The sequence below is a fragment of the Hemitrygon akajei genome, chromosome 7 (genome assembly GCF_048418815.1).
Source record: "Hemitrygon akajei chromosome 7, sHemAka1.3, whole genome shotgun sequence".
NCBI lineage: Eukaryota > Metazoa > Chordata > Chondrichthyes > Myliobatiformes > Dasyatidae > Hemitrygon > Hemitrygon akajei.
The window spans coordinates 29,011,535-29,026,436 of NC_133130.1; the positions used below are offsets into that span (position 1 = coordinate 29,011,535).

Sequence of the window (14,902 nt, forward strand, 5' to 3'; positions counted from 1 at the left end):
TGACCTTGAATGACAGAGCAAGGTCAACTTGCAACTCCACAAGTATAATTATGTAGCTGCTGAATCACAGCCACCAAGGCGGACATCTTCAATCAAGCTGTAATTAAGTGCAGTGGGAAATATCCAAAGACATTTGAGCATCGGAATTGTTCACAATTTGTACATAAGGTTACGGCAGCAGCAGCTGCATGAATCCATACTTTTTAGTCATATTGTGATGCTGTAGTTATCTGGGTGGTAGACAAAAGATCTGAGAATATATAAATTGTGAAGAGATCAGCCATAATCTTACCAGAATGGAGATGAAATGAAGGGTCTCGGCCCAAAACGCTGACTCTTTACTCTTTTCCAAAGTTGCTGCCTGGCCTTGTGTGTATGTGTGTGTGTTGCCTGGGAAGCTAAAGAAACTATGTGGCCTAGTTTTGCTCCTGCTTTTAATTTCTTAAGCTGTTGTAAACAAAAAGAAAGGGTTTTGATGTTGGTCAATAATACAGGATCTGTTGTACAACGGCCCTGGGCTCCATTACCAGTATTGTTAATGAAACTGAAAAATTGGAGTCATATATTCTTAGCAGTTGATGTGCCATTTCCACGCTGTTCCAACTGTTGCCTTGTCATTGTGTTCTTTCTTCACCATCTATTATTTTCAAGGCTGCTATAATATATTGTTGCCATGTGATTTTCTTCCTTTTGCTTTGCAGGGTTTATTCCAGTGTGCAGCTTAGGGCTTTCTCAAGTTGGCAGAATGAACTTTGGCAATGACGTCGCTACGCTTAAGTATTTCACCATCTGTGGTCTGCAGGAAGGATATGAGCCCTTCGCAGTGAACATGAACAGGGACATCACGATATGGTTTAGCAAGAGGCAGCCCCAGTTCATTTCTGTGCCTGCAAACCACGAACACATCGAGGTAGGGGTTGATGAGGAAATGCAGAATTATCGAGGAATGGGGAAGAGTCAGGATGAATGTTAGCTGGTTCAGTAAAGTCGTGTGTGTGTAACCCAGTGGCACGGTGCATCTCATGTTGATACTTGTTGGCTTTGAATAAGATGGCAACACTTTAAAACTACCACGCAGCTCAGCTTTTGGATCCCCTGCCTGACACCTTCCCATTGTGCGGGTGGTTCTCTTTTAACAGCTTGCAATAATTCAGTGATCCTAAAGAGGCACCTGCATGGGATTCCAAGTAGTATTCTCACCTGATGTAGTTTCTCAAAGTGAATGCCAGATTGCTGAATCAATGTTTGAATATAAGACCATAAAACGTAGGATCAGAATTAGGCACTGGGTTGATTGAGTCTGCTCAGCCATTCCATCTCGGCTTCCCTTCTCACTGTAACCTTTGGCACCCTGACTAACCAAGAACCTATCACCCTCTGCTTTAAATATACTCAATATCTTGGCTTCCACAGCAATGATTGCTTTTATCCTACACAGTAGTATAATTGAATCCACAGACTGAAAGACAACATAGCTGAGGTATGTGAACTGATAATGGCCTCAATAAAGTTAATAGCAAGGTGTATTTTCCAAAAGCAAAGGGGTCCTATACAAGGGTGCAAGGATTTAAAGTAATTGGTATAAGGATTGTAGAACAGGAGCAATATTTTCTCGAGTGAATCTATTGCACAACTGAAGGAAGGAGATTCTTTTCACCCAGAGAACAGCTGGGTACCAGACCTGACTTTTTGAGCAGGTGATAGAAGGTAGAAAAGTTCAACCCCCTGACACAGTACTTGGATGCATCCTTGAACATACAGGGCTACAAAACTTGTGTTATAAAGTGGGAAATGTTTGGATGAGTCAAATGGCTTCCTTTAGGGCTGTGAATTTTCTATGATTCTATGAACCTGTTATGAGTGAATCTGTGGGAATTTTCCTATTGTCTGTTTGCACGTCCAATTTTAATTAATTTTATGGTGTCTGAATTAGTTAAGAAGTAGCTGTTAGGTTTCACTAATAAACTGAAGTACTGCTCCTGATTAGGAGTATATTTTTGACCCAGGAGCAGATTGCCATGGGGTTTCTATTGTTTCATCGTTGCTCCTTAAGGAAGAAAACCTCTTATTCTCTATGTGACTGCAGATCCATAGCACTGTTTTTGACTCTAACCCTTTCCCTGAAATGCCCAAGCAAGACGTTATATGAAACCAGTTTGTATCAACCAAATTATCTAGGTTGGCTTGCTCTATAGAATCCTCTTAACACAAAGTACAAGGTATTATCAAAGTATGTATACCATATACAACCTTGGGATTCTTTCCTTTAAACACAGCCACAAAACAAAGAAACCCAAGAAGACCCATTAAAAAAAAGACCATAAAACACCCAGTGTGCAGGAAAAATACAAATTGTGCAAACAATAACATTCAGAGCTGAAGTTCATGAAAGTGAGTGCACAGCCTCAAAGCCAGCCATCACCGGAGCCAATCCAAACAACATTCTTGTAGATTCACATTACCATCCAAACTGCCAGCCTTCTATGTGGCTACCTTTTCCCCATTGTCAGGAGAGATTCACCAATCAGAATTGGTCCTTAGAGTTATTAACATTGACTCAGGAGTCAAATAATTCTTACACCTTTAGGTTAAAGCCAAAGAAACCTTTGTGCACCATCCTCTCTCAACCAATGAAGCAATATTTCACAATTCTGAAGCAGACCTGGAAGAAGCATTTAACATAGGAAGGGCCTGGAATGTAATGTTCCTTGACCACTGTCAAGAGTACTCCAAGAGGACCACAGCATTTCGTAGGGTTTGGAGGCTTGTGCGCTTCAAAGACCCAGACAGCTATGTTTGCTGAAATCAGGACTTCTTGCTTTGGCTTTTGGTACGGTCACCCATGTCTACTGGTCAGGGGGCAGAGGCCAGACTAAGAGTGGCCCACCAGTCCTTCAGGTTCGAGGGTTCAGCTTGGGGCTAACACTCTGACTGGTAAAACAAAACTGTTATGAAAACAGCAAATGAAGAATCCTTCTACACCTGAGTGCAATGGTATTCCTGAGTCTGCTCCCGGAACTTGCATGACTGACAATAGTGAAAACCAAGCTACTGACGCAATGAAGGAAGCCCTGAACACAGCCTGAGATGGAGTATCTTTATTGCTGCCCTAAATGCTAGCATTGTAACAAGCCGTAGAAAGGTACTGTCAAGGGTGACTCAGTGACCTCAAGTAGGTCAGTCCTGACAGATCTGGTTGTCAGGGAAGGTTTGTGTAACTACTAGTATGAAAACCAACCATGAGGGGGAGAAAAATACCTTCATGATCTTGTCCTCACCAAAGTAACTGTTGAATATTCAACAGTTCATTACCACATTGACAAAAGTAACCAGCGTTCAGTCTTTATGGAGATTTCACTATGGCTTTTACCTCAAGATGTCCTCCGTTTTGCCCTGTAATAACCCACAAGCTAAGTAGCTCTAACATTAACAGCAGCTGAAAATTGTGTATCTGGGAAGAAATCTGAGCTTTCAGCAGCATCAGTATTCTGCCACACCTCACTCTGACATCACCACTGAGCCTGCCACACCTCACTCGGACATCACCACTGAGCCTGCCACATCTCACTCGGACATCACCACCGAGCCTGCCACACCTCACTCTGACATCACCACCGAGCCTGCCACACCTCACTCTGACATCACCACCGAGCCTGCCACACCTCACTCTGACATCACCACCGAGCCTGCCACACCTCACTCTGACATCACCACCGAGCCTGCCACACCTCACTCTGACATCACCACTGAGCCTGCCACACCTCACTCTGACATCACCACCGAGCCTGCCACACCTCACTCTGACATCACCACTGAGCCTGCCACACCTCACTCTGACATCACCACCGAGCCTGCCACAATGAACGGCGCTGAAGTGAACACCAGCAGGCATTTAAAAAAAATCTGAAGTTCAAGGCTGACTGGATACTGAAGAGCGAAGCTATCCCACAACCGCAGGGTCAAGTCAAAGCACTGCAGTGCTGTCACATCCGGTCGCACAGAGGAGGGAGATAATTACAGAGCTATCGGGAGGAGGCCTCATCCCAGAAATGAAAGAGGCCAGTGAGAAGCACAGAATGAGAATCCATCTCAGTCTGCTCCCAGGAGTCACCTTGAAGCCAGCCGTTGCTCAATCATTCACTTCACATGACAAAGTTTACTGTATTTAGCAGAGGCTGTGGGGCAAGGCCACATCCGCAGCTCATGCCAGATGAGCCTTTCCAGAGCAGCTCCCTGTTCATTCAATTCCATTACTATCTCTGAGTCCCCATCATGGATAGCCAGCAGGTCAATATTGGTGAATAATTTAACAGTTAAAAGCAATATTGATATTCTTGTTACATAAGCAGTTAAGAGGCTGGATGTTCTGTGGCAAGTGATTAATGCCTTAATGCTTATGAACAGAGAAGAAGGAGCATCTATTTAGTTCCTCAGACTTGTTCCATCATTCCATGCGATTTTGATGGATCTGTCCATCTCACCCCATATTCCTGCTTGTGCCTTAAAAATCCTCAGCACTCTTAGTTCACAAAAGGCTATTAATTGAATTTAATATAAAGTCAATAATTGACCTGACATCAACTTTCATTTGCCATTCTTACACACTGTGCAGTAGCTGTATCCACAAACCTCATTTTTGGATGACCAAGATCTAATATGTAGATTTCTGCTTTTTCATCCTCAGTTCCCCAGCCAGTGAAATCATTTTTTTTCTCTTTAAACCAACTGATTTCCCCTTACCGTCTTAGAAACTTCCTGTCAAAGTCAGCAGTTCAAAAAGACACTCACTTCAACTTTATTAAAAGCAAATTGAGATGGACAATATCTTCTTATATTGCCAATCATGCTGACATCCTGTGATAGAGTTATGAAATGGAAATAATAACAGCTGAGGGAAGCTGACTGTACACACAAATGCCATCAGCAAGTCCTGTTGCGGTAAATATTTTATAGTCATTTCCATGTAGGTTCCAAGGTTATTTAAATAAAATGTCAGCCCAAATATTTATGACCTGGTATTTGAAAGTAAACCTACAAGTAAAATGTCTAATAGTCATTCAGAGTAAATAAATGCCATTATTGCTTGCTACAGGAGGCTTATTTAGATTGATAGATGTATCAATCCAAGTGTACTGTTGTTATATGTTATCATTTATGAATTTAAATGTCAAAATCAAGGATTTATTTATGAATCCTTCTGTTGCATTTTTGTACCAGGTGATGAGAATAGATGGCACAGTCGATAGCTCACCCTGCTTGAAAGTCATACAAAGGTCTTTTGGCTCTCAGAACAGCAGCACAGACATTGTATTCTACCGACTGAGTATGCCCATTGAATGTGCAGAGGTGTTCTCCAAAATGCCCATCGGTGGTCTGGCAAACACCAACATACTACCTCAGAAAAATGAAATCGAGGACTATGACGCAGACTCTGATTTTGAGGTTCTGATGAAGACGGCACATGGGCATCTGGCCTCAACCACATCAGAGAAAGAGAAAGAAAGTGCCAAGGCAGAATTCAATAACCATAAGGACTACAATCAGGAAAAACCTTCCCGCCTAAAGCAGAGGTGAGTGGCAGCGTGGTTCCTGCTGTTTACAAGTTTTGACTGGGATATTTGCACACTGTCTTTTTATTTTTGGCAACCCAAGTTGATTCTTTTTGAGGAGTTGTGAAGAAATGCCTGTACTACTATCACTCTGGGGTTGAGGGTTCCTTTATTTCATCACCATTCTTTGCATTCTTGGGTGCAGAGGAAACCAATATTGAGTCTACTGACTCTGCCCCAGATAGGTCAGAAAATGCTGAGGGGTTGGCCAGCTCCAGGGATTTGGTGCCTTGTGGCGTATGCCTGATACCATTTACTTTAGTTTTCTGTGTGCTCTTGACAAATGGACTTGAGGCCCTCAATGCCTGGTTGAATGTTCCTTCACCATTTTGATCAGTCAGTGGCCAGGGCTTTCCATAAATTGATGGGGGTATTACACTCTTTAGAGGGAGACTTTCAGAATGTCATTGAATCATTTTCCTTGTTAACCTGGTGATCTCTTGTTGTGGAGAAGTATGCTGGATCAAATAGTAAATAATGACATTATGTTGGGCATTTACAGTATCAGAATCAGTTTTAATATCATTGACGTATGCTGTGAAGTTAGTCACTCTGTGGCAGCTGTACAGTGTAGTGCAAAAAAACACTATAAATTCCAATAATATATGGTGTGTGTGTAAATATAGATATAAAATTAAATAAATAGTGCAAAAAGACCACAAAAATAGTGAGGTAGCATTCATGAATTGGTTTATTGTCTGTTTAGAAATCTGATGGCAGAGGGGAGGAAGCTTTTTCTAAAACATTGAGTGTGTGTCTTCAGGCTCCTGTACCTCTTCTATGATGGTAGCAATGAGAAGAGGACATGTCCTGAGTTGTGGGAGATCTTAATGACGGATGGCACTTTTCTGAGGCATTGCCTTTTGAAGATGTCCTTGACGCTGGGGAGGCTGGTGCCCATGATGGAGTTGACTGAGTTACAAACCCCTGCAGCTTTTCCCAATCCTATGCAGTGCCCCCACCATACCAGATGGTGATGCAACCAGTTAGACTACCCTCCATAGTACATCTGTGGACATTTGTCATATTATCTTGTGACATACTCCAATTTCTCCAAGTATACACCAACTTGTGACAAAGTGGCTGATTGGAAAGGAACATAAAGGTGATAATATGTTGAAGAATTGTACTATTCCCCTGGTTTGCACATAAAGGATGACGTATTTCAGTTCAACTTTTCTGGACTTTTTAGCATTGGTTGGTCATAGTTTTTCTCTCTCTTTCTCTTGCTCTCTCTTGATTGATTTCCATTCTTATTGATTGGAAATGTTTGGAAGGTACTGATGAAAATGCTCCTGTGGCTTTGACTCTGGGGTGCAATATGAAAAGTGACAGGCTCTTGAGCTCATTGTTACCCTATTTTACGAATTGGGGTGATGAGGAACCTGCACAGAAGATGAGATGAGGCCTGGCACAGACAACTTGTGCTCACATTGACTGGAAGGGTAGACTCGGGTGGGGGCTGTGATTTTCTTGCGTATGTCAACTAAGTGGTAAAATTACCCAGATAATGGTTGAGGACTGTCCATTTCCCAAGAATAAAAATATTGTTTTACTTTGTTAACATTTGAATGATGTACATTTCAGGTAAATCACAAAATCATGGCATAATTATCACAAGGGGTTTTTATCTGTTGGGCGTTGTACGTTGAGGAAAAGATGATGCACAGAGTATCAGATTAAATAGATGGCAAACAGCTGGTTACTTACAGGCCAACTTGAATACAATGGTGCTGTTTGACTAGGAGGAGCATAACATTCTAAAAGTGGAAAATATGTTAAAGGACAACATTTTAACATTTCCCTTTGTATTTTTTAGTGTTTGTTGCTACCTCCTGTATCTAATAAAGTAGCCACTAAGTAGTTCATAATCTTCTGCTGCTGTCACCCATCCACTTTAAGGTTCAACATGCTGTGCGTTCAGAGATGCTGTTCTGCACACTATTATTGTAACACGTGGTCACTTGAGTTACTGTTGCCTTCCTCTCAGCTTGAACCAATGGCCTTCTCCTCTGAAGTCTCTTGCATCTTTCTCCATAAACTCCTGAGCCTGTTGTGCACGAAAATTCCCAGAGAACAGTCGTTGCTGAGATTTGGACGACACTCCACAAATTAATGGAGCACTGACGATGTCTCCTCGTATGGTGACGAAATATTTGCAAATGAATTGCCCAGACTGGAGAACAACTCAACCCAAAGATCAACCACTTGAGCTAAACTTTTTCCAAATTATTTCTAACAGACTTGATGGGCCAAACAGCCTCCTTCTGTGTTGTGAAGAGACATAAGAAGTTCTTTAGGTCTTGATGTTCCATGTTGCACACCTTGGAAATAGGAAGTCGTTAATATTGGTGCAAGGACTAATGTGTATCAGGATTCTGTGGAATGATAGTGAACTTTACACCTACGAGTGTAACAATACTGTGGATAATTGTGACTACTGACAGTGGTGAGCACAGTCAGTTTGTAGCTGACCAAGCTTTAAAATGTTTTATTCATTACTGTGTTGGTGCTTCCGCAGTAACTGAATGGAATCATTAATCAAAATGCATTTTGAGCAATTTTCCCATTTATGGAGCTATCATGTGCAGAGATTAAAGAAGTGAAAAGAGTAGAATTGTTGAACTGACTGTTTTAAGTTGATTGCAGTGGGAATGTGATATCAGCAGAATGCTGGTGAAAGTTACACTCCCTTTAATGATACATTATGCAATTTGACTCTGTTGTCTAGTACATACCAGACCTGACAGATGTCCTGTTTATCTGATGTCAGCCCAGGCACTCCTCCAAAACTGGCCTTCTATTGCTCTAGTCCTTCCCTTTCCCAGCCCTACTCCTCACGGGCTCGAGCATTCCATGTGAAGAGCTGATCAGTGCAGCGAGCGGTTGGTGAAGTGTTGAATCAGCAAGGTTTTATGGTCAGATGCTTTTTTTATGCAAGGTTGGCATTTCCTTTCCTGACTTTCCTCTGAGGAAGTGACCAGTCTGGCTGGGAGACATAAGGAAAGCTTGATAAAGGTGTTGAAGATTATGAAAGGGCTTCTTCAGTGGAGAAAAGATTTCCACTTATGGGAAGGTCAGAACAAGAAGACAGTCACATATATATCTGGCCAGGAATCTGGGAGTAGCTTGAGATGGTGGGGGAGAGTGGGCAATTTGCTGCCATAGAGAACCCTGGGGTAAATAGCAGAGAGGGGTTCATAAAGCAATGTTAGATGACAAAGGATCTAGTGTTATCCTGGCATATATAACGTATCAACTGTACTTGGGCTTCCAGTCGAGTAGAGGTATCAATTATAACCGATGTTTAGATGACAAACTCTGACATCTTCATCAGGAATGATGCTTCAGTATGTCTAGTCCGGTGGTATTTATACTGCTGTAGTCCAGCCCTCCTGATTGGTTCGTCCTTGTCCAGTCATGTTTGCCCTCTCCCACTGAATTCCAGTTCTTACTTAGAGCGAGACATTCGTCTTTGTTAATGTTCGTTTCCTCTAGTTTTATTTCAATGGCTTCCTTTACCAAAAGCCATTGGCATGGCACAGTAGTTTTGTGTTGTCGAAGTTAATCCTATGGCCTTGGTGAATGCAGTGCTCTGCTACCACCGATTTCTCTGAGTAACCCAAACAGATACACTTTCTGTGCTCCTTGATGTGGGTTTCCACTGTGTGTCCTGTCTGGTTGATATACACTGCTCCGCGTTCTCAGGGAATCCTGTAAATGCCAGCCAACCTGAGTCCCAAGTCATCTTTGACATGCATAGGCTGTGATTTGAGGAAGAACCTCTCACTGTCGCCTGACTTCCCTATATTTCCACGGTTTCTGGAAGAATCTCCAGGATCCTGAAGAAATACTGAATTAATATCATCCACAAACCCGTAAGGAAGCTCAAATCATAGCTTATGTGGGTCAAAGAAACGTCAGTTATAATCAATACCTGTACCTGTCTGGAAGCCTGAGAAGAGTTTATTTGTCAAATATGCTGGGAAAGCAGTAGATCCTTTTTCTCTTGCCTCCACAGGGAGGAAGTTCACTGCAATATCCGTCGCTTTGAATCATTGCATAAAGAGAAGGCAAAGCTTCTCTGTTCCTCAGCTTTCCTTCTGAGATGCTGGGATAAGGACATCATCCCTAAGTTTGTGAGGTTGTGTTCCGCGGTGGTTTCTCTGGCGGCTAAACTCATTCTACGATGAACTAGCCAAGCTTTGATTAAGGAGTGTGTCCATTACATTATATTGGCTCTGGATATCAATGCGAACAGACAACTCTCCCTTCACCTGGGACTGTCACCCCTTGTCTCCTCGAGTACATCGACAGGCCTGCTGCTGCCCAAGGTGAACTAGTTTCACGAAGGAACACTACGAGGCAGGTCAGCAAATATAACAAGCTATCCAAACAAAATGCAGCCATCCCACCATTAGATTCTGAAAGGACTGTCATCAATCAGATTGGGCAAAGCATCGGCGAGGCATCTACATCGGTCCTCGCCAAGGGGCTAAACTTTGTTCCATTCCTCAGAGCTATACCTTGTTGGGACTACACTGGTGGAGTTGAGCAAGCAATCTGAAATCTCCCACCGGATGCCACGGAGGAGGTAAGAATAAAGGTCTACATAGCCAGAAGAAGAGCTGCCTTGACAAAACAGAACACTACAAAAGCAGAGTGATTGGCTCTCCAGACACTATGGCGAAACCTTGCCATCATAATTTTACCAGTGGACAAAGGAACTGCAACAGTCCTGATGTCCTCGGAGGGATACCACGGAAAAGTGCAACAGATGTTGGACGACCCTGCCTACAGGGTTCTACAGTGGGATCCTACGGATTCGATTGTGAAGATGGTCTCCACTTTACTGAAGAAATCCAGACTGCCAGCAGACATATGCAAGGTATTTCTACCTCAGGCATTTGTACCACCAAAACTTTACGGGCTCCCTAGGATACGCAAGGTGGGATCCCCCCAAGGCTTATCATCAGTGGGATAGATTCTCTGACCTACTACCTCGCTAAGCATTTAACAACCATGCTATGTCCCTTGGTTGGGGGCTGTGAGCATCACATCACAAATTTGACTGACTTTGTTAAAAAGATAACCCGGAGGACATGATGTCCAGTTTCGACGTGGTGTTCCTGTTCATGAGAGTTCCTATTAAGAAGAGCTTGGTCCTCCTGTGGTCCAGGTTTAATAAGGGTACCAATGACCTTTTTGAGCACACCCTTACTTCCTCTATAAGGGGAACCACTATAAGCAAACAGACGGAGTGGCCTTGGGATCGCTCTTGTCACTGACTATTGCTCATTTCTATATGGAGGAAACTGAGGAGAGGGCTCGGAGTTCATTGCCCTTACACCCAAAATACTTCTGCAGATACGTCGATGACACCTTCGTAACGTGGCCTCATGGACCCCAGGCTCTCCAGCAGTTCCATGACCATCTGAACAGTATACATCCAAACATTCAATTTATGATAGAGGTGGAGAAGAATGGTTGCCTTCTGTTCCTGTGCGAAGACTATTCTGGATCCCGAGAGTCTGCCTGAGGAAATAAGATGATTACGCATGACATTCTTAAAGAATGGCTACAAGGTGAAGGGAATCAATCAGCCCTTAAAAGGGCCAATGGAAAAACCAGGAAAACTAACAATGAGGTGGAACCCATTGCTACCGCCTATCTTCCCTATATTTCCACAGTGTCTGGAAGGATCACCAGGATCCTGAAGAAATACCGGATTAATCCCATCCACAAACCTGTATGGAAGCTCAAATCACAGCTGATGACTCACCTGGGCTACCTTGTGAATGCAGAGCAGCAGACAGGATGCGTGGTAGAAATCCACATCAAGGAGCACAGGAGATGTATCCTTGAGTGAAATCAGCAGTAGCGGAACACTATTCGCGACAGCCATAGGATTGACTTTGACCGCACAAAACTACTGTGCTGCACCAATGGCTTTTGGGATCGCATGGTAAAGGAAGCCATTGGAAAAAAATACTAGAGGAAAAGAATTTTAACAAAGACAAAGGTCTCAGTCTAAGTAAGAACTGGAATTTGATTGTAAACAAGGTGGGAGAGGGGAAACCTGATTGGATGAGGAATAACCAGTCAAGAGGGCTGGACTACGGGGGTATAAGTACCACTGGACTAGACGTGCCCAGGCATCGTCCCTGATGAAGATGGCAGAGTTTGTCGTTGAAACGTCGGTTATAATTGATACCTTTTCTGGCTGGAAGCCCGAGAAGAGTGTTTTAGAGAAGTTGGATATGTATTTATTTATAGATTTAGCAATATAGAGCAGAGTCGGCCCTTCGAACCTTGCTGCCCCAACAACCCCCGACAAACCCGATTAACCCTAATCTAATCTCGGGACAATTTACAATGACCAATTAACCTATCTGGAACGTCTTTGGATTGTGGGAGCCGGAGGAAACCCACACATTCAATGGCGAGAATGTAGAGAGAAACCTTACAGAATGGCGCTGGAATTGAACTCTGAACTCCGGAATGCACCGAGCTGTAATAACATCACGCTAACTGCTGCGCTACCATGGCACCGAGGAGATAGGCACACTTGGGGAGCAAATTCTAAGCACAATGACAGGGGAAATGGCAAAATGAATGAAATTATGAGGGACACAGATAAGATCAGTGGCAGGAAATGTTTCAGAAAATATGTATAACTGCAGTCCATGGCTTTACGGTAAGAGTAAGAGGTTCAGGGGGCATATGAAGAAGAATTATTTTCAACCAGAGAATAATTTGCCATCACTTTGCAATTTTGATTTGCAGGGGCAGCGATGGGACTTAGGACGTCTGTCACGATGTTGGAGAAGTTTCTAGATAAGTGTTAGAATGGCCAAGGCATGAAGGCTATGGATCAAGTTCTGGGAGACAGGATTAGTAGAAAAAGGTCAGCATGGAGATAATGTCCAGGCAGCCTGTTTCTGTGTTGTATAACTATAATTGATCAAACTACCCACAGCTTTTAGAGAGTTAGAGGTTAGTAGGTTAAATGGTCACATGGGTGACACAGGCTTGTTGGGCCAGAGGAGTCTGTTACTGTGCTACATCTTTAAATTTAAATAAATAAATTAATGTCTGGGGATCCTCTACAGTTCTTTTGTGCAGCTGAAGGCATTTCCTCGTGACTGACTGATCTGCTATGATCACTTGAAAAACTAAGATAGCTGATTGATCTTTCATCTTAAGCTTCCTGGCACTTAGTTGAAGTGAATTATTCTATTCTCTCAACTATGGTGAAATGGGTAGTGAGCCACACCGGCTGTGGTGTGACCTCTGTAGAGTATTTCTGTTTCTAGTAAGAGAACTAAACCAAGCCTGGAGCCATAAAGTCAAACACCGTGAAACTCAACTCCTAACTGCTACACTACCCCACAGTCACAACGCCAATCCACTCCCGTCCACCAGAGTAAACTTTCACCTTTCCGCTTATCAGTTACCTACCTGCCTCTGCCTTAAAGAATCTGCTTCGGTCATCCTTTGAGTAATTGCGCACACTTCTTCGCTGAGTTAAATGAATGATTCCTTGTTTTTAAACTGTGACCCCTCCTTCCCAGTGACCAATTCACTTCTAGCAGGCCAGTGTAAACCACTAAGGAACACATGAACTTGGAGCAGGATCTGCCACTTAGTTTCCTGAGCCATCTCCAGTCTTAAGTAAGAACCGGTCTGATTTGATTGTAATCTCAGCTCTGCATTCCCACCTGACCCTCAGTAACCTTTTTTACCTCTAGCTCATCTCCTCTACCTCAGCCTAAAATCAAAACAAAGTGAATTTTACTTATTTTTACCTTGCACAACAGCTTTCTCCAAATCAAATTTGCAAGTTCTCCTCACAGAAGTGTGCAGATTCAGATTCTGGGACCCTAAAGTTTCAGTACATCCCAGGGGGCGAGTTAGATAAATGGAAGACAAAGACACTGCAAACCCTGGAAGCTGGAATACAAAAACCAGTGAATACTGGAAGAGCTCAATAGGTCAAGCAGCATCTCTGGAGGAAAAAGGAATGTGTTAAACGCAAAGAGAGGGACTCAATGGCTTGGTACTCCTTTGGAGTCCTTACAAAGGGTGAGTAAGAGGAGGTGTCTGAGAGTGGCCATTCTGGCCTCAGCAAGGTAGAGGTCAGTCCAGCAGACTACAACAATACTCTTTTTGCTGTGGGGTTGTTGAGTTTGGGATCGGTGTGGAGAGAGTGGAGGGCAGTGCAATCAAAGGGGGTTAGGTTACAATAGGCAAGAGAAAGGGTGGCTGAGATGGTTGATGTCTTCTTGACTATGTTGACATTGGGTCACCTGTCTACATTAGCACTGTTGCAGAATGTTATATAGTTGTATAACACCATTATAGCAGTTCATCCACAGTGTCAGGCATGTCTTCTTGGGTATCACACTTCTTTCTGTATTTGTCACCCAGGCCTGATGAATCATTGTAAGGCTGATGGGTGAGTGATTATCACTGGCATCAGGTTATCAGTTGCTTGGGCCATCTGGTACACGGAGTTTGACCAGTCAGTAGGGTAGCTTCAGGGGCTGGGGAAAGGGGTGCCGATCTGGAATGGGAGACGGAGTTCAACGCAGGGGTGGGGGTCAGAATTTTGTTGATCAGAGGGTCAGTGTAGTGGAGATGGGTAAGATAGAAGTGAGTGGGGGTGGGAGGAAAGCTGGAACAGGAAGCCTGGAGGTAAGAAAGTAAGTGAGGGATTTATCTTAGCCCAGCGTGACACAGTGGAAATCGGCTCTTTGCAGAAGTGTCCAACAGTGTTTGATCGCAGAGCAGTGGGCCTGATGTTCCCTTCGGTGCTTTTAATGAAGCAAATACATGAAAGAGTCTAACTGGTGAACTCCTAGTGTGTCCGAAATAGCGCAGAAACGTTCATACTCACATTTCACTCTGTAACCAGAACCTCTTCAACAATCTCCTCCAACTGCCTCTTGAGTCCCTCAGTCCAAGGGGGAAATAACAGATCACAAATAAATGTCAGCCTTGCCAATCGCGCCCACATCGCAAAGATGAATATTTCAAAATGCTAATTTACACTTACTCAGTATCCAGTTTGTTTATTTGTTTATGATTTTGTTGGTTGCTTCATTCAGCTTTGATTTGTCGATCCATCCATTGTTGTAAAATTTTATTAGCTCACTGCTCCAATAACTTGGTAATTCATTGCTCTGCCAGTTGGTGTGGGGATTAATGAATTCACTGTTGCCCACTCAGTATTTAATTCGCTGTTGCCCACTGGCATGTTAATCATTTGGTTTCCTGGTACCTGTGCTCTA

The 14,902-nt window shown here is 43.3% G+C and overlaps 1 protein-coding gene across 2 annotated transcripts in view; it reads left to right on the forward strand.

Moving 5' to 3' along the window:
* ryr2a (ryanodine receptor 2a (cardiac)) overlaps positions 1 to 14,902 on the forward strand; it is a 727,422-nt gene that overhangs the window by 435,103 nt on the left and 277,417 nt on the right. For both annotated transcript variants that reach the window (XM_073050574.1, XM_073050575.1), the window contains exons 28-29: positions 702 to 910; positions 5,218 to 5,570. In XM_073050574.1, coding sequence (XP_072906675.1) covers positions 702 to 910; positions 5,218 to 5,570 — 562 coding nt within the window. The remainder of the gene's footprint in view (positions 1 to 701; positions 911 to 5,217; positions 5,571 to 14,902) is intronic.